General features: G+C 42.7%; 2 protein-coding genes across 22 annotated transcripts in view; one reads left to right on the top strand and one right to left on the bottom strand.

Annotated features, from left to right (window-relative positions):
* Positions 1-10,176, bottom strand: part of CDK8 (cyclin dependent kinase 8) — an 85,410-nt gene extending 75,234 nt beyond the window's left edge. For 5 of the 7 annotated variants that reach the window (XR_015257484.1, XR_015257483.1, XM_086739482.1 and 2 more), the window contains exon 1: positions 10,041-10,176. Coding sequence is in view for 3 of the 7 variants with exons in the window: in XM_086739482.1 (XP_086595608.1) it covers positions 10,041-10,168 (128 nt within the window). In the remaining 4 variants the exon portion in view is untranslated. The remainder of the gene's footprint in view (positions 1-10,040) is intronic. The other 2 variants (XM_086739485.1, XM_086739483.1) reach the window with 2 other exon arrangements.
* Positions 10,177-17,641: 7,465 nt separating this feature from the next.
* Positions 17,642-26,425, top strand: RNF6 (ring finger protein 6). 15 transcript variants are annotated; one of them, XM_086739492.1, is made up of 5 exons: positions 17,677-17,742; positions 19,253-19,296; positions 21,498-21,710; positions 22,264-22,371; positions 23,568-26,425. In XM_086739492.1, the coding sequence occupies exons 2-5, from the start codon at positions 19,290-19,292 to the stop codon at positions 25,295-25,297; spliced, it is 2,058 nt and encodes a 685-aa protein (XP_086595618.1). In that variant the 5' UTR covers positions 17,677-17,742; positions 19,253-19,289; the 3' UTR covers positions 25,298-26,425. The 15 variants fall into 15 exon arrangements, with proteins under 15 accessions (XP_086595622.1, XP_086595627.1, XP_086595618.1 ...); XM_086739494.1 differs by lacking the exon at positions 17,677-17,742 and adding an exon at positions 18,002-18,025; XM_086739493.1 differs by lacking the exon at positions 17,677-17,742 and adding an exon at positions 18,046-18,127.
* Positions 26,426-26,646: the final 221 nt, after the last annotated feature.

Raw genomic sequence — 26,646 nt, forward strand, 5'->3', positions numbered from 1 at the left:
AGGCTTCGTTGTGGGATTATCCAGTATCTGAATGCAAACCATAGTTGAAAGTACACCTGCAGCTACGGCTCCCCCTCACAGGGTGAGGCTATGTCTCTCCCGGAAAACACATCTTGGCCAGAAACACAAGGTGAAATCAGGGGTTTGCTGCAGTTCAGATCCTTTTGTATTCCAAGTTCTCAGACGCACGTATTACTCAGACAGTAATGAACTGAGTCTTCCTTTTCAGTGCAACTCTCAAGTGTCCTTTATTCAAATGTCAACATCTTGTATGCAAGGTGTTACAAGCACACAGCACGCAGCTTTCTCAGAAAAACAGGCAGATTGTTTCAGTGACCTTTAGTTGTGTTCTTCCCTGTTCGCAAAACATATGTGTTTTTTCAAGACTGATTTTAATTTTGGATGTTTAGGCTATCATCTGTAGTTGGGAAAAATCACCATGTTCTCTCGAACATTTTGTCCTTTACAGAAAATATCTGCAGCTTTAATCCTGGCTTATAGTTCTTTTCCTGCAGATTCTAAACCGATTGCACGGTATGTTTTGCTGTACTACCACTTGACAATCAAGGTTGTTAAGATGCAGTTGAACAGAAACTGTTGCCTAAACAGCAGTACTTTTTCTTGATCATATACTGCGTATAATTTCACAAGGACTCTTTGGTGTCGTGATCTTCATGCTTCAGTCATTCACTAGCATATGCAAAACACATGCAACAGGGCAACATCAGTAGAATTTTCCATTAAAAAAGCAGAATATTAAATTCCCTATCCAGTACCTTCCTATATAAGCTACTAAGGACTTCTGTATAAAGTTAAATGCATTTATTCAAATAGCTATTCCTCAAACGGGAAACCTACAACACACAAAAATTAGCAACTAGTTCACAAGTGGCCTTGTACCTAAGAAAAAATTGTAGCTATGAATACAGCTATGCTGTAATCCCAAACGTGCTATTATGGGGGCTTGACAAGGTCTCAGAAACCATTTGTTGAGCCTCAGAGGAGACAAGAGAGAGAACAGCAGGTTAGCCAGCCAGAACACAAAACCCTCCTGAATGGTCATCAGGCTGCACGTAGCAGTAACACACAGCATTACTTGACAAGCTCGCAAAGAAAAGATGGGGGGCAGCGGGAGGGAGAGGAGCATGAGAGTTAGAGCATTGGTGGGATGAAGTCTGAAAGCGAAACCTTATTCCCATTCATTCACAATGAGCTTCTCTAAACTCAAGACTGTTTTACAGTGGAAGTATCCCAGAGAGAAAGCAAGCCTTCTATTAGCAGCAAAGTTAAGTATCTTGAACAAATTAAATTTTGTCTGTATTGAACATTAAAGAGCATTTCTATGACTTAAACGGAGGGTGAACTGATTACCTTCATCTACATCAAGTCAGAATCCACAATTCTGAGTAATTAATATTACAAAACAAACTGCTGGCTTACTTTGTTAATACTTTAAACAATAATAAAAGAGAGAGCCAATTATGTATTGATTAAACATAATCTTCATAGGCTTACTCAGCTTCAAAATGAGAATTTTGGGCCCTTCTGCCGTATTTCAGATGTTTAAGATCCACAGCACTTCCTCTTCCCCCAACACATGCCCAGAAAGCACAATTTTACCTCAATCATTTGATTTACTTCACTAAATCTAAGAGTCTTCATGGCAGCAAAGATGCAGATCATAACTTTTGCACAACATATTATTTATCTCATCCTCCAAGACAGCCCTAGCTGCAAGTAAACTTTCAGTCTGAATTTGCATTTACACAGTGGATAATTCCACAAGAAAAGTAAAGAGCCCTGGGGAGAAGGAAAAAAAAAAAATAATAAAAATCAGGCTTCATAAATGCCATTACTCACACAACTACTGTGCAAGATACCAGAAGTTGCAACCAGAACTACTGCAGCCTGCGTGACTTTAAAACAGCAAGGCTGCAAATCCACCTTCAGTTTTCTAGTATCTCAAAAGCAGCTAGTACCTCAGATCTCTTTATGCAAGGACTCTGAAAACCCAGAGAATTCTGTGGCTGTAAACAGTTTCAGAAATAGAGGCTATCAGGATGTGTAGCTGTAAAAATCAATATTCTTTCATTTTTTTCCTAATTGTTAAGATATATCTGATGTTTTTTCAGAAATATTTGAAAGTCGTATTTTCCACAGAACAGTTATCACATGCAGAGATCACGAATTATGTTGCTTAAAAAGCGAAAAAAAAAAAAAAAAAGGTTAAGGAATACATCCAGATATTCATTCACTACAGGTTATTCTTTTAGAATCTGTACTGGCCAGTAAAGGACCTGCAGAAGCATGAAAGGTGTTAGAGCCTCATCACACTCACCCCTAAAAGCAAGGGAGGCACCATCACCACCACCCTCTTTTTTTTTTTTTCAAAACAAACCAAACAACTTTATCAGATAAATGCTTTCTCAAAATCTCCTTTCAACCTGTTCACTAAAGAACTGCTACTGCTGTGCAAATTACCTCCACTGTGTGTACTTGCCACTTACCTGCTTATCTACCTGAACTTACAAAATTAGATTCATCCTTTAATGCTACTATTTTATTCCTGCTCTCAGACGTAAGGGGCTACTTCCACGCCAATTCTAGGCCACCACTGTGACAAATAACTAGGACACTTCTGCCACTTCCAAGGCAGCCATGAAAGGAAGCTAGAAAAGTCCTCCTATCACTCATATTACAGACTCTTTAGGAAAATTTAGATTAACATCACACTTCAAGATGAAATGATTATCCTTCAGAACTAAAAACCAGAGCCAAGCTTGAAAGGCAGGCTGTACGCAAAATACAGACAAGGCAAACATTTTATTCGAAGACGAAAAAACAGCATACCAGGGAAATGGTAGAGACTGAAGAGAGCACTCATTTTGTCAGCACAGAACAAAGGAGATCCTGTGAAGGGTATGAGGTGTTTCCTTTTGGGGCTCTAGCCCAACACTCCAGTGTTACTGCTAAAAATAAAAGATACTGCTTGCCAGTTGTTAGGACCAGTACTCATGATCTTGCTTTACAGCTCTCACTAATTTCATGGTTAAATCCAAATAAAAGATGATGAAAGGAGATTGTACCCTTCTGGAACTGGAGCTGCACCTAACAGTATTAACCACAGCAGAGGTGGGAAGACACAGTCCACATCAGCAGCCTGCCTCACGTGCTCGATTACTCTATCTACAGCAGCCAGTCTCCAACCCACACAATCACAACTCCGTAATGATACGGGTCCATAACAGAAAAAGAATCCTGTTCCTAAGAAAGCTGTTAGAGAATTTTTTTTTTAAAGTATTATTTTGTTTACAGGATGCTGCTACCCAGACATTTGCAACTGATGTCCTGCTTCTCATTGTCCCCCTACTTGCCTATGGAAAATTATCTCAGTGGAAGATGGAAGCATCTCGGTATTAACTGGCTAATCAGAATTACCTGCTTCTGTCGCTATTTCAGGCACACAAATGGCTTATAATTCAGTAAGTTCCATGCAGAGACAGATTTTTATAAACATTTTGATGCTCACAGTGGCACAGCAATCACCTTTTAATGCCAAAATGGACACGTCCGAGCTGTAGCTTGGAGGTCTTGTGACGCTTGTACCACGTGTTGGCTGTTGTTGCACACTGTTAGAGCACAGCCTCAAACACAAACCCGAGTCACTGTACCTTCATTATGTTTCCACTGTAGTTACCAAATTTCAGCATAACTAGAAGAAACAAGACATTTTTTCAGTTTCTGCTAGAGCAATCTGCAAATTACAGCTCTGCAGATTCCAATGGTAATAAAGGATATCTCTGTTGTTTTGTGGTTAGCTGTTTCTTTCTTTTTTGGGTTTTTTTTTGTTGTTGTTTTTTTTTTTTTCTACAAGATTTTAAAGTATCAAAGAATACCCAAGAGCTAGAGTGAACATCCTATCTCACCACCATCTGGCTGAAAGCAACATTCTCTGATGACATGCACCTTCGCTGTAATCGGCACCCTCAAAAACTACCCCCCGTTCCTTCACGAGAAATCAAGCACAGCAGCACATGCCCCCACTATTTACATATATTATTCTAATTTATAAATCCAGAATAAAAGCAGATGCAGATATTTGGTGTTTTGCAACACTACTTTCACACCCTCCTTTCCACACTTGTCAAAGGCCTCAGGTAGGAATGAAACACTCACTGCTATGCCAGCTCCACCTTTGCTGCTGGCTATGAAAATAAATCAACACATCTGTGACAAGATAACAGAAGACCACATCAAATAAAGTCCAAGGGCCACAAAAGGACACTCTCAACGGCATGACCTTAAAAACCTATAAAGCTTGGAGTCGCCTAGCTGGGTGAGAAGGGAAGGAAGCAGATGGGAAGAACAATTATGAGTGGTTTACCAGAAAAATTAAAGAGCACAGGACTTCATGCAATACATCATGCACACCTCATTATGCAGATACAGTTTAATTAGGAACTTTCTAACTACTACGGTAATGGATCCAAAAGAGACTCGGGGCATACATTTTAACAAGATAATAACATATAATACATACATAAATAAAGTCTGTGGCATTTAGGAATTCCACACTATTGTTCACAGGATTCACAAGCCAAAGGCTTGCTTGTCGACTCCACAGCTCTCACTGCCTGCCTGTAATCTGCACCAACCGCTTCGGCTCAAGAGTTAAAATCAACCCAGATGAACATTGAGCCAAAAAAAAAAAAATCCCCAAAATAAAAAACCCCTCATGTCTATTAAACTGAGAGATAAGAAGATCTGTTCAGAAGTTTATAAGGAAAACTAGCAGCATGAATTTAATGATATAGCTCCTGCAAAGGCTCGGTACAGATTGAATCAAGAAGTCCAGATCTGTTGTCTCACTTCCTGACAAGTAAAATTTCTCACTGGACTCATTACCTCAATTAGTGGCACTCCCAAACTCAACGTATCTCTCATGAAAAATCACATTGACAAAACAAGCAATCTATGATCTGAAGTAACCCGATCAATACATAGCAGCAAATGCAGAAAAACTGTAACTAATCTGGTACCAACCTTAGAAAGGGCCAAGTGTTTAAATAAACACAAATTCCTGAAGTAAACAAAGGTGGGCTCTTCTGCACACACTACAGAGCTTGGCCTGGCCTCTAACAGAGCAGCCTAACTTCTAGAGCATAAGAGCATTCAGCTTGTTATAGCAGTCACTCAGAAGTGACCGTTCTTGATAACATTGCAGAACGGACACTAAGCTCTTGACTTAGTTTTTTCCTCTGGCAACAGGTTGCGCAGTTTATCTAAATTCCATTAAAATATTACCTTACTGTTCACTACAAGAATGCCACATCACTATGAAACAGGAACAGCACTGACATCTTTCACACTACCCAAACTATTCATTATTTTATCTAATTAAACATGTTTCACTTTCTCCTTTTTTCCCCGAAAGGAAATACTCTCAGTCTCTTCAGTTTATCTTTCCTCAAAAGTTTGAGACACACTTGTGATCATTCTTGCAATATCCTTTTACCAGTAAGGAGAAACTATGATGTACCATATTAGAGATTAAGCAATATCAGTAGTTTACTGGACATCCACTAGTTTTCCGCCATTCTGTTTCTTACACAAATCGTACAGATCCTCAAGGAAAAACAGTGGATATAGATTTGATTATTTGAATGGTACAAGGAAAAGTCCAGCACAAAAATGTATTTTCATCATTTCAATTACAACGTGTCAGTACGTCCAAGTGAAAGAATCTGTCCTTCTATCTACAGCAGTACTTCCAACACAGAACTATAATAACTGAAATAAAATTTAAAAACATCTCCACTTGCACTTGTGTTTGGGACCTGCATCACCTCTCGCAGCTCCTGAGAGTAACTAGGAGAGAACTAGCTTGCTTACTGTTGGTTCCCCACAAACAGAATCTCATCACATCAGTCTCCTTCTGAGCGATTACAAAAAGCTTCCATTAAAGCACTGTAGGATGTTACTATAGTTAAAGATCTTCAATTATATAATTTTTTTCTGTTGTAATTAGAAAGTGAGATACTACCTAATAGTGACATCCAACAGTTTCTTATTCTCATCCAAATCATGTCTGATAAATAGGAAAAAGTGATACTTGAAAACACTCCGAATTGCCACTGAAACAGGCAGCCTTGCTCCACAGAATAGGCTTCTCTCTGCAGATTTTCCACATACAGCTACTGTATGATAAAAACAGAAGGGAGAGGAGAGCAAATTAAAAAAAAAAAAGCAGTGCAAGATCAGTCCCATTAAAACTGGGTACTGCTTAGGCACTAGCACACAATCAGTACGTGCTGCCAGCTCCAGGAGGGCGCATACCCGGTGTGCTGCAGCCGGGCAGTCAGGCTTGCACAAGCAGCCCCGGGTCTCCTGCCACCTCAGTCTGCCCATACCCACCACTCAGTTCCTAATGAGCTTTGAAGGAATCCGATCCAGTCAACTAAAAAAAGAAAAATAAAAGAAATCAAATCTGTCTGTTAGTCCAACAAACAAAAAACTGCTGGCTTATTTTCCAAGTCTGGCATAAACCAAATAGGTAGGTTTAATATTTGGGTTGAGCAATGTTCCTGAGGGAGCACCCAAACAGGATGCTAAGCAGTTTTTATGCAGGAAATAACTGACATTTTCTGGACAAAAAAAAAAAACCCTAAACTATCCTACCACCACCAGAGACAAGCAACAGTTTCTTTATCAGAAGACTGATGTTCAACATGCCATGCCTGTGTTTCTTTGCTGGTGTCTGCCATTAGAGTCAACCGCCTTCTTGTACACCTTTCTGCTATAAAAACAAATCCCACTGATTCACACAGAGCTTGTTCTAAGCAGGTTTTGGAGACCACTACAGGTACTGCGCTGATGAAAAAAGTATCATTCAACAAAAAGCCAGGAAAATTCTTTTCAACCACAAAGACCACAAACTTAAAAATAAGAGGGATTAAAATAAAAACTGGAGAACGGAATGTAATTTTGCCGCAGGCAATGCACCAGATACAGCTCAGCTTTCAGGCTTGACATTGCTACTCAGCCCATCCGATGTTCAGCTGGGTCAAGTCTGGCCATGAGTAAGTGAGAAACCTCTGTGGAGCTGTACCTGGTGATCCTCTGAGAACTGACCAGTCAAGACCCCAAGCCTCACCTTCTGCCAAAGGGCATCGCAGGGCTGGACTGGGTTTTTTGTTGAGGCAGGGCATAAAATCCAAGTCACACTCCCAGCAGGTCCCCAAAGCACATACTAAAGAACATCTCTTTCACTTACTAGGAGGATTCTCACTCCACAAAATTCCTATATGACTGTCCCCCAAAATGTTCCCTTGTAGCTTTAATGACACACAATTAACTTCTACAATAAGGACACACAGCTGCTATCTAGTTTTGAATTGTCATACTGCACCTCAGAGGCAGCTGTAAAAGCAATTAAAAAAAAAAAAAAGAAAAAAGAAAAAAGTGAAGATCCCACTCATACTAAAGACTAGCTTCTACTACTCAAATTGGATTTTTATCACCAAAAGCTTTTGACTACCTACTTGCACAAACAGAATTATTAAAATTTAATTCTTTTCTGGGTTTCCTCTATTCATTAGATGTCTGTATGTAGAAGACATGATTTAAGAAAAAGTTGCCCCGATATTTTTAACAAAACAATTGCAGTCCTGCAGCCCGTTCTTCAAAGTACTCTAAAATCTATTAATATACACAATGATTTTTAAAGATTTATGCCATTTAAAACAAGAATTAGAATCATGTAACAAAGTCTGCTTTAAACTTATAAGTTCAAGGGAAAAATTATTGAAATTAACTAAAAGAGCAAACAACTCCACATGTAAAGAAAGCTTGAGCTGTATAAACACTACGAACAACTCAAGAGGCAGGTTATTCACCCATCAGCAGGTACCATTTGGGGAATATCGAAACAACACAAGAATATTTTTTTCAATATTTGCATACAACAATATACAAACATTGAACTGTTTCATACACCCTCCACTGCAAGACCTAACATCCATCCACACACTACCACAGCTTCAAGAAAACAGAATGTTATTACACATTTGCTTTTGCAATTTAATTGATTCCTTCGGATAAAGGGATGTAAATGGAACCTCTAACTTAAATTAAACGTATGGAATTAGGATTCACACACATACATAAGATCACAAAAGCATCTACAGACATTTCAAGTATTTTAGTGATTGTCCAAGGGCAGTTACACAGCATATTTAAAAGACTTGGTTTTCTGAAATCTGTAAGGGAAATTGGAAGAACTAGGGAAAGGAGGCACTAAATGAATAAGGCCAGAAAAAGGAGATTATATACATTGCTCACTGCTTTTTTTTTTTTTTCCAAAATTTAATCAAATACCAAACCTTGATTTTCCCCCTCACCAAGAAGAGAGAGGATTTAAAATCATACACGCTTAAGAACCTAAACAAAATTGTACTTTAAAGCCACCTTTGAGAAACTATCCATTTTTAAAGCACATTGATTCATTTTTCTGAGTGTTCTCATAATTACACTATCACCAGCAACTCTAAACACACTCTCCCAAACATAATTAAGCAGATTGGTGATTTCACCAAAAAAGTCTGAATATATGGTTCAGCAGTATCACATGCTGAACTCCCTACACGCTGCTGCAGTCCAACAGGCTGAACAGCTGCGAAGAAGTGCCTGACACAAACATCTATTTTTCATATTACAAGTCTTCTTAGCAGTGCTGAAACCAGGGCTGGCTGTACTAGCAAAGTTAGTACTTGCATGTAAGCAGACTTTAGCTTATCACACTCACAACAGTGAAATTAAGCAAGATAAGGATTTCTGTGAACAGTTTCAAGGATCTATATGCAAAATTTGAGAATAAAGCAGTTAGCTGACTCATATCAGCAGACAGAATTCATGCTAAAGTAACTGTGCTGCAATTAATATCAGCATGCTTGAGATGCAGACAAGATGTGACCAGTCCCATTGCAACCCTTCTGCAGGCAACAGCTAAAGCACTTCTAGAACTAAAGCTTATGCAAACAGAATAAGACAGTATTTCAGCCATAGATGAACACAGCCTGCTTTAAAAGTTTTTCACTTATCAGAAGTAAAAATAACACCCAGACTTTTAAAATACATCTTATTTGAAGAATAACATACACAGCATCACAGGGACAAGATCGTAACAGAAAGAATGGATGTAATTTAAAATTTAGGACCTGTTATGAGAACAACCCGAGCCTCTCCTGCTTCTTCTGCTCCCTACTTCCTATTGTTCTGCTGTTCAGCAAGCGATGCCATGTCATGGACGAGGGAACCTAAACGACAGTTTGCTAGATCTTTCTTTAAAACATTTGTGCAAAGAAATGCGTTGACTCAGGTGTGTCCTGAGAACTGGCCACACATAAAGCTCTTTTAAGGCATTCTAAAGCCCGAAAAGGACCAGCAGATTTCCATTCTGGAGGCAGCCCCCAAGAATACCCAAAATGGTGACTAGAAGCAATAAATCAGACAAAAAAAAAAAAAAAAAAAAAGCCTTATAATAAAATATAAAATTAAAAAAAAAAAAAACCAAACCCTGTTCTACAAAGCTGACGGTCAGGCTAAACATCCTGAGTGGCTGTTCATTTATTCACAATGAAACCTCGTGAAGTTAAAAGCGTTTTCCTCAACTACCGATTTTTTTCTCCCAAACCCACCCGTACCGAAACGGGGCTCCAGCGCGGCGCCGAGGGGAAGGGAACGCTCGGCTCTCGCAACACGCTCAGAGCGACCCACGGGCACCCACGCACGGGCCGGACGGCAACACGCGGGGTTTAACCGGGCGGCGGCAGGAGCCGAGGCACCGAGAGAGGAGACGGGGCAGCGCCGGGGAAAGGGCAGCGCTGACGCGGGGCGGGAGGCGGCGGGCACCGGGCAGGGCGGGCGGGGCGGGGGTGGGGGGAGGAGGAGAAGGGCACGGACGGGCTGGGGACGGGGACAGGGACCGGGACCAGAGGGGATTTGGGGAGGGGGGTGCCGGGAGAACCCCGCTCCTCACTCACCCGTCCTTGCGCTTGGCTTTGTAGACGTGCCCGTAGGTGCCCCTGCCCACCTTGCAGCCCTCGTACTCGAAGAGGTCCTCCACCCGCTCGCGCTCCCCGGTCAGCTTCACCTTGAAGTCATAGTCCATCTTCAGCGCCCGCCGCGCCGCGCCGCCCCCAGCCGCCCGCGACAGCCGCGCGCCCCGCCGCGCCCCGCCCCGCCGCCACCGGGCAGCAGGAGGAGGAGGAGGAAGAGGAGGGAGACCCCCGAGCCGCCCCGCGGACCATCCAGGGGCGGGCGAGCGGCAGCGGGGGCTGCTCCCTTCCCTCCCGAGCCCCGTCCTCCGCCTGCTCCCTCCCCGCCCCGCCAGCCAGCGGCACAACAGCCGGTCTCCCGGGCGGAATACGGCGGTCGCGCGCCCGGCCGCAACTGCCGCAAAGAAACGTCGCAAACCGCGAGCACCTCCCCGGCCCCGGGCGCGGCGGGCAGCACACCACGTGGAAGGAGGCGGGCGGCAGTCCCCGCCCAGCCCTTTGCTGTAGCACGCTGGGAGATGTAGTACGGGCGGGGAGAGTGGGGGGAGGGGGCCTCCGCCACGCCGCGATGCATGCTGGGAGCTGTAGTCCCTCCCGCGCGAGGCACGCTGGGAGATGTAGTCTCCAGGCGGCGAGGTGGCGCGCTGCCTGCCCGGAGCCGTAGTTTTGGGGCAAGGCGGGGAGCAGGCCGGGGAGAGCAGCAGGCCGCTGGGCCCGGCCCGGTGTGGGGGGCCGGCAGAGGCCCTATGTGTGATTATCCCCAGGCTTCCTTCTCTGGGCTGCCAGCACCAGGTGCAGCACAGGGCCCCCACCCGCGGGCTGCCCCGGATCAGCCCCCGGGGCCAGGCAGTTGGGGCTGGGGCACGGGGCCTGCCATCGGCAGTCACCGCAGGCAGCAGTTGCCGCCGTTACCAGGGTTGGCTACTGTGAATATCAGGGTCCTCAGCTCACTCCAGACTGGCGAGGGCAGACACAGTTGATCCTTGCTTGCTCTATCTGCCAGTCCGCCGGTTGACATCGTTGTAATTCAGGCAATTCCACAATTTTGGGCATAGACACGGACAGATGTGACCATGCTGACAAACTTTCCCTGCGTAGCCACAGAGACAAATCAGGTTCATGGCACCTGCTAATTAATGCAAAAGCATTATGTTTAGCAAGGCACCTGCATGCAACCAGTAACCAGGCGCTTTCCAATTTCTCTCCTTGGCTGACAGAGCCTTAGCTACCAACCCAACACAAAGCCAACTGGTCATGTAACAGAACAGAGAGTTTGTAACTAAACTAAAGCTACAGCAATCTTTCTAATTACAGCCCAGCTTTTGGCATTTTTAGTAATCATGCACATACGCTTCACATTTCATCTCAAGAACACAATATGGGTAAGTGGGCACTCAAATCCCTAATTTAGAGACAAAATATCACAGAATGTGGGGGCTCCTGAAAGAAGAAACAGCATTTTCTGTAACTGTCTGAAATAATCTCCATTTTAATTTACAAATCTCCATATGCATTTACACATTAAGGTTGATTCCTGAAAATTGGGGATAGGAGTGTGCCAGCCGCCTGAGCTGGCATCACTCAATCGGACCGATGTCGGATGCCCACAGTTGGACCTTCAGTACATTGCTATGTAGTTGTCAGGGATAGTATGTGTGTTAGATAAAGCATTTAGGCAGATGTTACCAAAAATACATGCAATTGAGAGAAGCAGCAAAATTAAATTTTATTTGCCCAGCAACTCAACTAAATTATACAAGAATATTGCCTGGCACCTTACTACACCAGTCAACCAGAAACAGCTCAGGGCAGCCCAGCAGCTCATAAAGATCAAACAGTCTGCAAGATGCCATCCACATCCTAAAATCCATCCACCTCAGCCCAGAGGCATGACTCTGCCTTCGGGGATGCCTGACTTTAGGGACTTCCAGGGATGGCAGGGACCAAGCTTGCATGGGCAAACTCACCATGTTCAGCACCTTCTGCCTGCCAACAACCCTCCTCCTGTCAGCAAGTAGGGGGGAAGCAGAAATAACCATTCTCCTGTAACTTTGTACTCTTCTTTGCATTATTAATCACTCTTTCATGGAGGCAGTAAATATCCAAACTACTCCACAGAGAACCAATTATTGCATGGTAATTAATGGGTGAGTGTATTCTGTCCTGACCTAAAGCACTGCAGGGTGTGGAGGAAGAACAATGTCTGCTTAGAAAGAAAAGAGAACACAAATGAAAACAAGAATACAGAATCCAGACTGGTTTTCTGAGGACCTGTGCTATGTTTTACATGTTTACATAAACCGATTGGAAAGAAATCCATCCTTTGACAAATAAACTCTGAGAAGACAAAACCACAACAGAAATTACTTTTCTTCTCTTTCAGCCTTTCATCTTTTTGTAACAATGTTTAGAAGTCTGCTTTTCCGCAAATGTTTCTTTCATTAGTTTTTCATAACATTTGGTTTACATGCCTTCCAGATCAAGTGTAGCTGTAAGTTTGCTTCTTCTTCTTCTCCTCTCTGTTTTCACTTCAAATATTCTATTGCTGGCAATGTTCAGTTTTACCCATTCAGACGGATTGTCCCCAAGTCATAAGAAATTTTAAACAGAAAGCACACTGTGATCTTTTTAAAGATAAGAAATGAATATTGACATATCAAGGTAAAATTTTTAATTCTGTTTCATGGAAAGTTGCATACTTTTTGTGCTTTATTTTAAAAATCTGTCACAGTATGATATAATTTCAAGAAAAAGTTTAATTTGGGCGTCGATTCTTGTAAAGAAAGACATGACCAAGCCATGATCTGATTCTTGACTCTCAGGTGCCCACAGTGGCCCTTTGAATTTATAGGATTTCTTATCTCTTATTTCTTGTTTTGTATTCCCTTCTTTCATGCTGTCTCAGAAATCAGTTTTAAAATATCTACTGAACAAGTCCTGCTGAATTAGACTCTTTGGAGCTTTCCTTTCTTTTTATCTCTCTAACATTCATGGCTCACTTTATAATATCCTTCTGTTCAAAGTTTGTGTCATTTCTAAATGCTTTCTGTACACAGACACTTTTGACATTTTTTGTTTGAAATCACCACACCTGTGAAGAAAATCCGAGTCCTCCATAGGAAAGCGACTGTTACCGCATTAGCACCGATAATGTGCAGAGGTTTGAAGACAGTTATCAAAGCCAGCCGTGTCGTGAGAGGGAAGTAGTCAAGGAAGGTTGACATCATTAAACATCTCTGAATGCAGGGAATTGTATTTCAGGTGAAAGCCCGGGGTTGTCTGGGAACCAGCTGGGTTGTGGTAGAAAGCAGACACTGCCTGTTGAGGTACAGCACCAGATAAAGCAGGTTCTGTACCCGAGCCGGAGCAGTTTTAGTTGTGTGCGTGTTTGCATACACAGAGAAGTGTATATTTAATGTTTTTGCTTTCTCATCTTTCTATTTTATAAGTGCCATTAGAATGTACATTTGCTCCACTTATTAATTTGCCAAATTTGAACATGCTTTTGCTTTTCAGATAATTTTTCATGTAAGAGTAGCTACCTGCTAAAAGTTTTCCATAACCCCAAAGGGACATTCTTTAGCAGTGTGACAAAGGTGTTCCCAGCTTGGTACTGAGTGAAAAAGGGCCAGTCCTGCTAAGTGCTATACATCTTCCACTTCAGCTTAGACCAGGGAAAGCGAATAATGTGGGGTGTTTTTGGTTTTTTTTTTCTGTGTATAAAGTAAAACAAACAATCATACTTGCACAGTTTGAGTGTTTTCCAGAAACCTTGCAGTTGTTAATGTGCAGATGAGTGAGCGAGCTGAATACTTGCAGCATTGAAGAATGCAGTTTACTTAAAGCAGGTAAGTAAAGTACTGGTTCCACAAATAGTTTTGTATGTAAAGCAATGTGGTTTTTTTTTTAATTTTGCACTTAACTGTATACTATAAAATTGATCAGACTAGTGATGTGCGTGATCTGACAGGTGTTCTCGATTCTGTCCCGAGTGCAAGTTACTAACAAACATAAATCAGTTCCTTGGATCCAGGTCCTGTACAGGAGAGAGTCGCACTCACATTCAGGGAAACATCTGTTTGCCAGACACAGGACCACCTACAGTAACTGTCAGCTGAGTGTTTTATGCCTCTGAAGAAGACAGAGAATCAGAGAATCAGTTCTAAAGAGTCTAAACAGACCTTGAAAATTCAGCCTATGAACTCCTGCCTACTTTTGTTATTGAAAAAAGCCCTACCTGAGGGGAAATAAACCCGCTAATGAATATTATTTTATTATTTTATATTCTTTCAGTTAACAGAATCACAGAAATATTCATATTGGAAGGGATCTCTGGAAGTTATCTAATTTAATATCCTGCCCAAAGCAGAGCTACTATTAAATACTACTATTAAACTGAGACGTTGTTCACTTGGGTCCTGAAAACGTCCATGGAGGGAGATTCCACAGCCTCTCTGGACCTTACTGTCCTCAGGGCAAAATTTTTTATCTTTCTATCTACTCTGAACCTCCATTATTTCAAATTTATGATCCCTGTCTCTCCTCCCACCGTGCACTTTGGTGAAAATCCTGGCTCTGTCCTCCTCTCAGTAAAACCTCCTTGTCAGTACTGGCAGGCTGCCCCTTCTCCTGCCTGGAGAAGCCCTGGTCCCCACAGCCTCTCTCGCACAGCAAGTGCTCCAGCCCACAACCGTCTTGGTGCTCTCTGCTGAACTCACTCCAGTTTATCAATAATTTTCTGTATCAGTATTGTTCTACTGGAGACCCCCAAACTGGGCATCATATTCCACATGCAGGCAAAAAAAGAGACAAGTAAAGGGAAAAAATCACTTCAAATCACTTCCCAATAATCCCTTCTCTGTGTTCCCCTCGATATAGCCCATGATGCTGTTAGCTTTCATGGCTGCCAGGGTGCACTCCTGGCTCCTCCTGCCCACCAGGACCCCCCATCCTTTCCAGCAGAGACACTATCTCGTCAGTAAGCCGCATCCAGTATCATCCCAGTCAGCCCTAGATGGAGGACTTTGCATTTGTCCTCACTGAACTTCATGCAGTTCCTGATGGCCCGTTCCAGTCTGCTCAGGTTCCTTTCAAACGCACCAACTCAGCATCACCACTTTGGTGTCATCTGCACGTACTAAGATCCAGTTCAAAAAAAAAAAACAAACTGATTATGAGGTTCTGCCTTACTTATATAATATCAACTAATAAACCATAGTAGCATAAAGTTACTTTCTAAAGAACTTACATGACTGAACAATCAAATTAAAACCAGGGTTACAGATTTTGTGTTACTAGAAAACTTTGCAATTTCCTGAGATTTGCTGCCCTCCATAGGCTATTCTTATTACAGTTCCAAAGATAATACGTTATTGCGGAAAGCGTTGCTACAGTGCAATAATAATATTCCAGGAAAGATCTACTATTGTTATTTTATATTAACAACTTAGCATAAAATAAACAAAGACTGTACTTCGTTATAGTGCACTGTTGTGAAATTTCAGTATGAACAGGACATGAACACAAAATTCTGCATTGGAGGACAGGTCAGTGGAAAATAAACTAAATCAGCTTTGAGTAAGGAAATATGGGTTCATTTAAATATCTAAAACATATTGCAACCTTCTTCTGGGTGAGCAGCCCATATGTGGGCTTGATACCAGAGAAGGTCTTGTGTTTGACTGTGGAATAAGCAGACTATGAGAAGAAAATATTTCAAAAATGGGAAAAAAAATAATTGTGGGAAGAAACTGACTTTTCAAGGAATCCAGGCACTACTTTATATACTCTGACTTTTATTAAGAAAGTAAAATTGATCTTCAGGAAGGATGTATTTTAAGTGTTCCAGGCAAAGGAAATCATAATACAGTACTAATTATTCATACTGTGGCGAGGAACATGAACAACGAGAGTTCAATTTTTTTAATACAGTGACCAGGAAGGAGTAGTCCCTGGTCTGGCCTCAGTGCTAAGAATGTGTTCACACTGCCAATTTGTCTCATGGAAACCACGTACTGGCACAAAATGAGCATAAACTAACACGAAACCTAAATGTAACACTTGTGTAAACTCATTTCTCCACAAGAATGAACAAGTCCTGGGGTGTGTAGTTGAAGTGGGGAGTGGAGGTATCTTCCTGGACACTGTCCTGAGCCTTTCCTATCACCTCACTCGTTACCGAGGGTTTGCCTTTGCATCGAGACCACTTGCACAAAAAATACTCAAACTTTGTTTATTTCTGCGAGCGAGTTTGAACAGAAGTATGAGCAGTTTGGACATTCTAGGGATGGGGTGCTTTTACGTAGTTAAAGCATCTTTCTCATGAAAACCTCTCATTTTGCTGACTCAAATAGTTTATGTAAGATGTGAACTGTGCTCCTCTGCCACCGCCTGCCTGCTTCCACCACACGTTGACACAATCTGCAGAAGCAACTCAGAACAGAAGCAACTCTGAAAAGAAAGTTTGTGGATGCTATCAGCATATCAGCAATTAGCATATGCGAAACTTGTAAAAGAGTTTGAGTCCTGTGTGAAAAACTTCTAAAGCTCTGTAAATTTAAATGACTAAAATCACAGCTTGAAACACAGTTTCTGTGAGGGCACCAAGCGATTGATCATTTGTTTTAGAAAATGGAGGTGAAGGGAGGTTACTGCAGAAGGAAAGGTAAATAGAAAGGAAGGAGAGGTCGAGAGTGAAAATGGAAGAAACATCCAATCTAAAAATGCAGGCCTAAGGAGAGAGTACAGGGGAAAAAAGTTACTATAATCTTATTCCTGATGTAATTTATTATGAAGTACCAAACAAGTAACTGAAGCAGCAGTCTTGTGCTGATTTGGTCAAATATTATAATGGTCATTTATACTGGAAGGTTAAAGATCTTGAGGTCATTCTACAGTAGAGAAGCGATGTACGGTGACATCCTCTAAGTTTACCTGCCCGCACAGTTAAGGCTCACGCCCACCCATGCAGTTTTGACCAACAATGGGTTTACTGATGAAACACTGGACCCAGTAGACTTTCTTTATGTGTTTAAAGGGAAGAAGGATTGTGAAGAATGGCAAGTTTGGCAAAACAAAAAAAAAATCCGAAGTTTTAGTGAGAACATACAAAGGGAGAGCCCGCCCAGCGTGGAGCAGAGACCTCGCGGGCTGCCCGGGCACCGCGGCAAGACCAGCGTGGGACGGCGGGATCCACCTGCGGAGCGGCTGGAGTCCAGGACAGGCCGGGTGAAGGCCGGCGTTTTCCCTCTGCCTCGCCGCGTTTGCGCTCGTTAACCACGGCCGCGCCAGAGACCTGGGCCGCAACCCGCGGCTCAAGGCCTCGGGTGACGCCGGGCTGCACGAGGGGGTGTCAGGCTGGGGGGCACCGTCTGCCGCGAGGGAGCCGCGGCCCGGCGCACACCAAAGCCGCTGACAGGGCAGCGGGAAACCGCCGCCCACCCCAAGGCAGAACGGCAAACGCTCCCGCTTCCCCTCCGCCCGCCACGGGGCTGCGCGCGCGCCGCAGCCGTTGAACCCTCCACCGCGCCCAACAACCGCCCGCGCCGCGGCTGCGCGCATGTGCGGGAGGGGCGGTGCTTGCCGGCCGGGGAGGGCCGCCCTGGCGCGTACGGAACCTGCGCTTGCGGCAGCCGGCAGCCGCCCGGACCGCAATCGGGGCTGGAGCGCGGCGCTCGCACACCCAGGGGTCGGTTTCGTTCCGGCGTAGGCGGCGGTTGCTCCTGCCGCCGGCAGGGACGGGCAGCTCGGAGCGGAGCGGGGCCGGGCCGGGCCAGGCCGCACTGCCCCGGAGGACAGCAGGCAGGGACGGGCTCTCGAGTCTCCCCGGCTGCGCTCTCGGCAGACTCCCGCTGGGCAGGCGGCGGCATGGACGCCTCCCCGGTTTGTCGTAGCGGGTGATGCCGCTTCCCAGCGGGCAGGGGAGCCGGGGGTGCGGGCAGCGCTGGAGGGAGTGGATCCGACCGGTGGCGGTTAGTGGCGGGGCCCGAGCGGGGAGCCTGGGGCGGAGAGAAGCGGGAGGACATGGGCTGCCCTCCCCTATTGTGATTGGTCGGTTGCCGCGAGCTGGACAGGTGATTGGTCAGGAGGCGCGTCAGTCACTCCTCTCAGCTTCCCCTCCCCCAGGCGGCTGGCAACAGGCGCTGTCCGGGGCGGCGGGGGCTGCCGGGCCGGAGGTCGCTGCTCCCCGCCGGGCACCCTGCGGCTCCCCTGCCCTGGGGCGCAGGGCTTGGCCCGGGGCCTTCCTCGGGAAAGGGCTGGAGAGCGTCAGCATGGCGCGGGGCTGGGATCTACAGGCCCTGCTGCCGGCCTGGGAGCAGGCAGAGAGCCCCAGGCCTGGGGCTTGGGTCGTTTTGGGTGTCCTGCGGCCTGTTCCTCCTGATTCTTCCTTTGCCTGTCTTTCCTTCCCCCTGTTCTCCTTCCGCAGGCTCTGTGGGCTTCTCTGGGTTTGGTTTGGCTTTTTTTTTTTTTTTTTTTTTTTTCCCTTTCAAATTCGGTGAGATCATCTTGCCTGGAGGCTGCAATGTGACAGAAATGCTAAATGGCCTTGTGGCTCGGGGAGGCTTCTTCATCTAAACTCCTGTAGTCGACTTGCTCGCAAGCAGGTGGTAATCTTTCAGAAAATGAGTACCTAATTTAATTGGCGGTAGTAATTCATGGAAAGAGGCCAAAACCTAAAAGCATAAAGTATCTATCACTTACATATAAATTAATGTAAATCTTCAAGAATGGGCCACAGTAACTGAATTAAGACCTAAAGAAGTTAGTCTTAGGCTGAAGATTCTAGAAAATTAAGATAAACTGTCGGCATGTGGCACCTGTTTCTTTGCAAAGGGAGAGTAATCCTGAGTCATAACTGGATTTCAGTTTCAGTTTTTTTACCCCTTTGTAGTTAATAGCCTTCAACTTTTCGATACTCTGAAATATTTTACTTGCTAAAGTACTTCATTTTGATGCAGTTAATACCCTTCAACTTTCACTACTCTGAAACATTTTAAGTGCCAAAGTGCTTAGTTTTGATGGCGTTTGATAAATATGGATAGTAGTTGTCATCCATGCAGTTATGTTAAACAGATGGGACAGCCGAACACTTCACACTTCTTACTGTTTCTAAGTGAGTCATTTAAAGAGTGTGACTAATCATCCTACTGTACAGTTGTCAACAAAACAGTAATTTTTTTTTGTACCACCCACAAAAGCTGAAGAAGAGATTTCCAGATTTCCTGTGGATGAGAAATGAAAAGTAAAGAACCTCTCTTTTTGAATGATGGCTTAAATTTAGGTCGAGGGGACTGCATGTGATGGACTTTTCATTTTAAGAATTTCCATGTCATTTGTGTAGCAATATGGTGATATATCTAGAAAACTGGTTAACTTACTATGGTCGTTGTCGGGCAAACAGTAAGATGTTAGTTGTTTTAAGGCTTTCATCTAAATGGGAACCTTATGCGAAACTAAATCAGTTTTTTCTCTTCTCTTTCCCCTTCCTGCTTTACCTGTGTCAAGTCATAAGTCATCTGGGACAGAGACACTTCAATATTCAGTGCAGTATGGATTGGGCATTTTCATGATAGTAGTTAAGCGATGGGTGTCATCAGGGTAATAATAGTGCTGTGTGGTGTTGGAGGGGTGGGCGGGGATTGCGTTTGTTTTGAGGAAAACAGGGTAGTAAGACAAAGAGTTGGCTGAGAAATTTGTGTTTAGACATGTGATCTGAGAAGTGACCTGATTTGAACATAGCCCTTGTGGGAAATGGGGATCGGTGATTACCTACAGTCTGGGAGGCTGAGCCAGGAGGGTAAATTTAAAACCCCCACAGCTACTATGAGAATAGAAAATGTCTTGAAGGGGAGATATTCAGGTTTTATTTATTTTCTATTAAGGGAGTTAAAGAGCTGGGAGGGAAGTATTAAATACATTGAAATGCAATACTGCACACAGGAGGCAGATGAGTGAGAAGTCTGGAGGGGCTGTTTAGAAGTGAAGTTACCTGTGGGGGGGAAGAAGTAGCATATGGGGTGGAAAATGAGGAGACCAAGGATGCATCAGAACAGATCCCACAAAGAACATAAGAAAGGTATATTAAATGTGTGCCAGCTGTTGTTGGCAAATACATTTTCTGATTCTTCCGATCTGTTGGCAGCATTGATAAAGATTTACTCTTTATTGATTGTATGCCTAATAGTTGGTTTGGTCTGTTTGTTGTCTCTTCACCTTTCCTGTGAAGACTGGTTACTGATGGGGAGTGTGCTGAGAATGCTGTTCTGTGTTTTCCCCATAATTAATAGTTGAAGTGACTTTGATATGTTGGTGAATTGACAAAAAAAAAAAATGTTACCCAGTAACTTTCTCCTCACACATAAGCAGAATGGTGCCATGGTTGGGGTTTTTTGGCCTGGTGATCTCCCGTAGAGAAGTGATCTCTTCTGTCACGTGTCTGCCTCAGCAGATATTACAGATGGCTTTTGCTAAATAGGAAGCCCAGTTGAAAGGATGACACTTCACTTTCTCTTCTTTCAAACTGAATGTTGAAGAACAGGTTTTCTTAGGAAATAGAAAAGTTGGGGAGTGGTCTGAGAGCGGATTGGCCCAGGATTGAGTCCTCAGCAGAGAGAGCTGGTAATGGCACAGAAATCAACGGAGGTGACGCCTCTTTCTGATACTAAATGGTTTTTCATACCTTCTAATAGTGTGGTCCCACTGCTTAAATATTTGGAAAGAATGAAGAACTGTGGGTAAAGTATAGCCATTTCTCTTTTACACGTCTTTCCTGGAGATGGGTATCCTTTTGTTAGCTAATCCTTGGATTAGAGATCACAAAGAAAATATACCAGTAATGTCAGAAGAGTCAGTTCTACCAAAAATGTATCTGTAGGTCCTGTGCTATGTGAAGGGTGGTATTGACTGAGATACTAAAGTAGCCTTACCTACTTATCAGTAAATGTTTGAAGTGGAAGATAGTCTTCTCTAAAGCAGTAGCTGTGGTTGTCAGAAGTCTGCGTGGGGTAATTACAACCTGATAATTAGAGAACTGTGTTTTCAGTCACATATTAGCTTTTAAAATACTCCACGCTGCTGTTGTATTATACTCAGGAGAAGGGAAATAGATCTTATGTTAATCTTTTAACCCTCTAGAATATCTTTATTTAGCTAAAAAAAAAATAAATCTGTTACTGCTCTTTTATTTTAAAGTTGCTGTACCAACTCGTATGTCCTTTCAGTGAGCAATGGTGACTTCTAGATATTTTTGAGCAAGCTAGAAGCAAAATACTTGCATGATAAACTACACTGTTGACTTGGAAAATAACATGGAGCTTGGTTCATCTTAATCAACTTTAGCAATTAATAGACTAATTTCATTGAAAATGCTGGGAACTTTTTACTGTGAATTAGGTAAATTCTTAATGTAATTACTCTGCAGTCTAACCTTCTGGTTTTGTTCAGGACAGCCTGGCATTATCATTATGGATCGCTCTCGGCACCGTGCAGGGAATGGCAATGAGCAGGCGTCTCCTCGAGAGCATAGTCGTGGTGAAGATGAGAGACAACGACAGCTGGAGCGCCTGAGTCGGGAGGAGGCCTATTACCAGTTCATTAACGAACTCAATGAAGAAGACTACAGGTTAATGAGAGACCGCAACCTGCTTGGCACTCCTGGTAAGATGTGAATACCTTCAGTAGAAAAGATGTAATGTGAAGTAGTGCTACTGCCATCAGGCACCATGTGTGGTTGTATGACTCAAGTAGCCTGACATCCGTGGCTTTGTAAAAAGAAAATATTTATGATGTACAGTAAAAATTAACAACTTAAGTAGATACTAAAGCCGGAATAAAATCATAACTCTTTCAAAGGCAACATCTTTGTGTATAGGTAATATCCAACTGAAAATAATTAATATCTGGTACACTAAAGTTTATCTGTTGGTATGTGGTAATTTGGGGGACCTCTGAGTTGTTACTGGAAGTTGACATGCTCTTGACACACATTGAGCATCTTTTTTTTCCCTTGCCCTAGTACCTGCTTGCTTTGTTAATCTGTGTACCTGTGTTACAATCTCACAGTAGTGCTGTTTTCTTTTCAGTTTCATTAATTTTACCGTATTTCTGAAGATTTTTCTTTAAGATAGAAAAGGCTGTTATTTCTGCATGGCTATATAGAAGCAATAATAATGTCTTATCTAGCAGCATTATCAAAATGTAATTATTTCAGGGGAAATAACAGCAGAAGAGTTGCAGCAACGCTTGGAGGGGGCTAAGGAGCGTCTGGCATCACAGACTGATCTGGATAACAGAGAAGGTGAAGGTAGAACTGTTGGAGGTATAGATTTTTCATTTATACATATAGATACACATAGTACATATGAATAAATATTGTTGTGTACACATATTTAAGAGAAATGCTGATGGATTTCAGTACCAGCCATTTCAAGTCTTATTTCTCCATTGTGCCTCTGTAGAATGCTTTCAAAGAAAGAGACATTTCCTAATTATATGAAAACTAACTTGAAAAACTTCATGAAAATTGATTTATGTCAGCCACAAATTACTTTCTCCTCTCCTCCTGGTTTCCCAGGAGGGAAATTTTTGTTTTTCTAATTCTTAAAAGGTTTTATCATGTATTAGAAAAGTTGGAACAGGAAAGAGGTTAATTGGGAAACAACTTTTTTGTTTTTGTTGTTTCATTTCCATTTCTCTTAACGGAGTGAGGCTTGTATTATGCACACAGTCTGTCTTTGCTTCCCCAGCAATACTGGCTTAATCGTTTGGCCAATTCTGGTCAGATTTAGGAGAGGAATATGCAACTCAGAAACAAAGGTACCAAAGTTCTTGCAGGTTTCATGAAAGTAGGGAGATGATGGAGTAGGCAGAGCTTAATCTGATCCCTTCAAGGGAAAACCTTCACTGTGATCATGACCATTGGCTTGCTTTATACACATAGCACTGACCACAACAGTTATATCTGTTCTTGAGCTTGTAGCTGGAGGAGATTTGGGAATGGAGCAGTGGTTACTGTAGTAGGAAAAGGGTATATTTGCACAAAAGGAGCAAATCTGTTGAAACAGCATCCTTTATTCCACTGTTATTCCACAATTTTTTAAAAATACTTTTCCAAAGAAGACGAAATCTGCTATACTTTTTCCTTGCTTTATCAAAATTAGTTGTCTAGGATACCCTTCAATTGATAGCTTAAGCGAGGGGCAGATATTGGATAAATACAACTAACTTTAAACTGCCTAAATCTGAACACTTTCTCAGACGAGTCCATCTAAGCATGTTAATTTCTCTGTCTAACTGCTAGTGAGACAAAATTTCTAAGTTGAACTGGTGAGTTTTGCTGACATTTTTACATACAGCATGTTTTCAGCAAAATTACGTTAGCATAGCACAGTAGCTGTCCTGCTACTGTAACATTTCTGAAATCAGGCCCAGCAAGCATAGAGGATTTGGAGGAGTGCATCATAGTATGCTGAGATTGCAGTTGTACGAATGTTTACAATTCTTTGTTTGTCTCAGATTCTGATGTTCTTGGAGAAAACTCAAATGGTGACTCTTTGCTTGAATGGCTGAACACATTTCGTCGCACAGGAAATGCCACTCGCAGTGGACAGAGTGGGAACCAAACCTGGAGGGCCGTGAGTCGAACAAATCCAAACAGTGGGGAGTTTCGATTTAGTCTTGAAATCAACATAAATCATGAGCATAACAGTTTTGAAACTGCTGGTGAGGAGTATGTGGGTATAGATAGTAGCAGAATGTATTTAGAAAGAAGACATCAAAGAGCTGCCAGTCCAGTAACCCCACGAACAAGGAGCAGGACTGCAAGAGAGGCAAACAGTGAGGCTTCGAGCACTGCAAGGACCAGGTCTGTAAGAAGTTCCGTGGCACAGAACTCTGAAGCAGCCTCTCCAATCTCGAGGAGGCTCAGGAGTAGAACGAGGGAGTTGACAGGCCTTTCCCAAACAAATACACGTAATAATTCTGCAGCTACTGGTGAACAAAGAGAAATGCTAGGAAGTGGTACTTCTACAAGAGTCACAAGAGGTAGAGCTAGAACTAATGTTCGGATGAGTACAAACCAAAGACTAGAAATTCTACGGCTGAGGTCTACTTTAAGTAGTCGAAGCCGCTCTCCACTGCAAAGGCAAGGTGACACTGCTCAATCTGAGGAACGTGGGCAGAGGCAGGATAGAAATGCACAGCAAGTCAACAGAAGTAGAAGACAAACAGCTCAGCCTTCTCCACAGCCTGCTGCAGAACAAGCAAGAGGTAACACTCAGACTCCTCAATTTTCCAGCGTAACCCCATCCTTGGGAATAACTTTGGAAGAGGAGGAATCTAGTAGGCCGGTAGCTGCTGTTAGAAGGCATCCAACAATTACACTAGATCTTCAGGTGAGAAGAATTCGTCCTGGAGAAAACAGAGATCGGGACAGTATTGCCAGCAGAACTCGTTCTAGAGTAGGAATGGCAGAAAACACAGTCACCTTTGAAAGTGACAGCGGGGGATTTCGGCGTACGATATCACGATCAGAACGTGCCGGTATTCGAACCTACGTTAGCACTATTCGGATACCTCTTCGTCGGATTTCAGAAACTGGGCTTGGTGAACCTTCATCAGTGGCTCTTCGATCAATCCTTAGACAAATTATGACAGGCTTTGGAGAACTGAGTTCTTTAATGGAAACTGAATCAAACTCAGAAGTCCAAAGAGGTGGTCATCCCTTACTGCATGTACAGTCAGAACAGAGTAACTCAAGTTCAGCAAACAGTAGCAGCGATCCAAGAGAGATTTCACCTAGAAATGGGCGTGGCGTGGAAGGCAGCAGGGAAGCAAATGGACAGAGCGATGATATTCAACGCTATGGTCGCAGTAATGAAAACCAAGATCACAGGCAGTCTCAAGACGCTAACAACCTAGTGGAAAATGGAACACTGCCCATACTTCGACTTGCCCACTTCTTCTTGCTGAATGAAGATGATGATGACGATCGTTTAAGAGGTTTAACCAAAGAGCAGATTGACAATCTGTCTACCCGGAACTATGGGGATATTCACACTGAAAATGAAATAAGTAAAACGTGCAGTGTTTGCATTAATGAATATGTAACAGGGAATAAGCTAAGGCAGTTACCTTGTATGCATGAGTTTCACATTCATTGTATTGATCGCTGGCTTTCTGAAAACTCCACTTGTCCAATTTGTCGGCAGCCTGTATTGGGGTCTAATGCCACAGAAAATGGCTAGGATTATTTATACTGCTCAGTACTCAAGGATTTATTTCTGCTCTCTTTATGATGAGCCAGGTGGAGTGAATTGACTTGCATAGGGGTCCATTTGTGTGGGGAGTTTTGTTAAATTTCTTTAAAAATAATAGGAAACTTGTCTAAATCTAGCAATGTAAATACTATTTTTCTCCAAGTGCAGATCTAGGAGTACACATAGAACCAAATGATATCGGTAAAGTTTATATTTTTTTAGGTAATTTTGTTATGCTAAGCACTTTTGTAAATACAGAAATGCAATAGTTAATCAGTCCTGCTTAATGTATGTTTTTTTAAGAGTGTAATGAACTCACTTTATTTAGATTACGAATTGTTTCACACAGACCCACCACTGTGTTGAAAAATTAGTGTCTAAATAGCCATTCATTAGCTTTTTGTTCTAAGAACAATTTCTTTTACAGAGAGTTTCTTGCTGGACATATTTGCTAAAGATATTTAAGTTACTTGAAGTGCTCATTTTAATAGACAGTATATTTTTTTTAACATTGAAATATCCTTTCCAAAAACTTGCCAATTTGGTTCTATTTAAAAAATTTTATGGCGATTTTTGCATGTGGTTTTACACAATGCTTAACGCTGATGAGTTCATATTCAAAAGTGGATGGGTTAGTGGCATAATAAAATGTACATAATTAAATGCTGTCTTTGACAATCGCTGTCTTTTCAATCCAGACAGCAATCAAATCAATGATAATTCCAAGAGGGTGTGTCTTACTGAACATGATATTTGCTCAAAGGATAAATGAGCACTGAGGAAGCCTTTTTACTCTTCCAGATTACTCAGTTGATATTCATGGGTTTTTAACTGCCTTAGTTTAAAGACGGAAATATTTCCTTGACCATTATATTGTCTACAATATGCATGATTTGTGCATCCTACTCAGAAAAACAAAACAAAAGCTTGAAGTGTTTTTGTACAGAAAGTTAAGGTACACATATTAGTCCTCTTAAAACATGTCTGAGGACCAAATGGCAGAAGACACTAAAAAGGACACAATAAGCTTCCCTTAAAGTCCCCAGATTACTGTGTAATTAGATATTAAAATTTATACCAATAACTTATAAAGAAATAAAGTTGCAAACTAAATAATTGAGACTGTGTGTGAATTACTGCTGAGCCATATCCTGTAGATTGGTAAGAGGATTTACCATTCTATTCTTTCCCCAGTCTTCCCCAGCTGTGTACTTGTGTTTCCACAATGCGTGTGTTAGCTGTTATGGCACATTAAAATGCAAGGCATTTTTTTGGGGCTTCTGGAGTTGTGCAATACTCTTTAAGAGTTTCTATTCAGAGTGATAGAAAGAATACAG

The sequence above is a fragment of the Chlamydotis macqueenii genome, chromosome 1, assembly GCF_036417535.1.
Source record: "Chlamydotis macqueenii isolate bChlMac1 chromosome 1, bChlMac1.mat, whole genome shotgun sequence".
NCBI classification, from domain to species: domain Eukaryota; kingdom Metazoa; phylum Chordata; class Aves; order Otidiformes; family Otididae; genus Chlamydotis; species Chlamydotis macqueenii.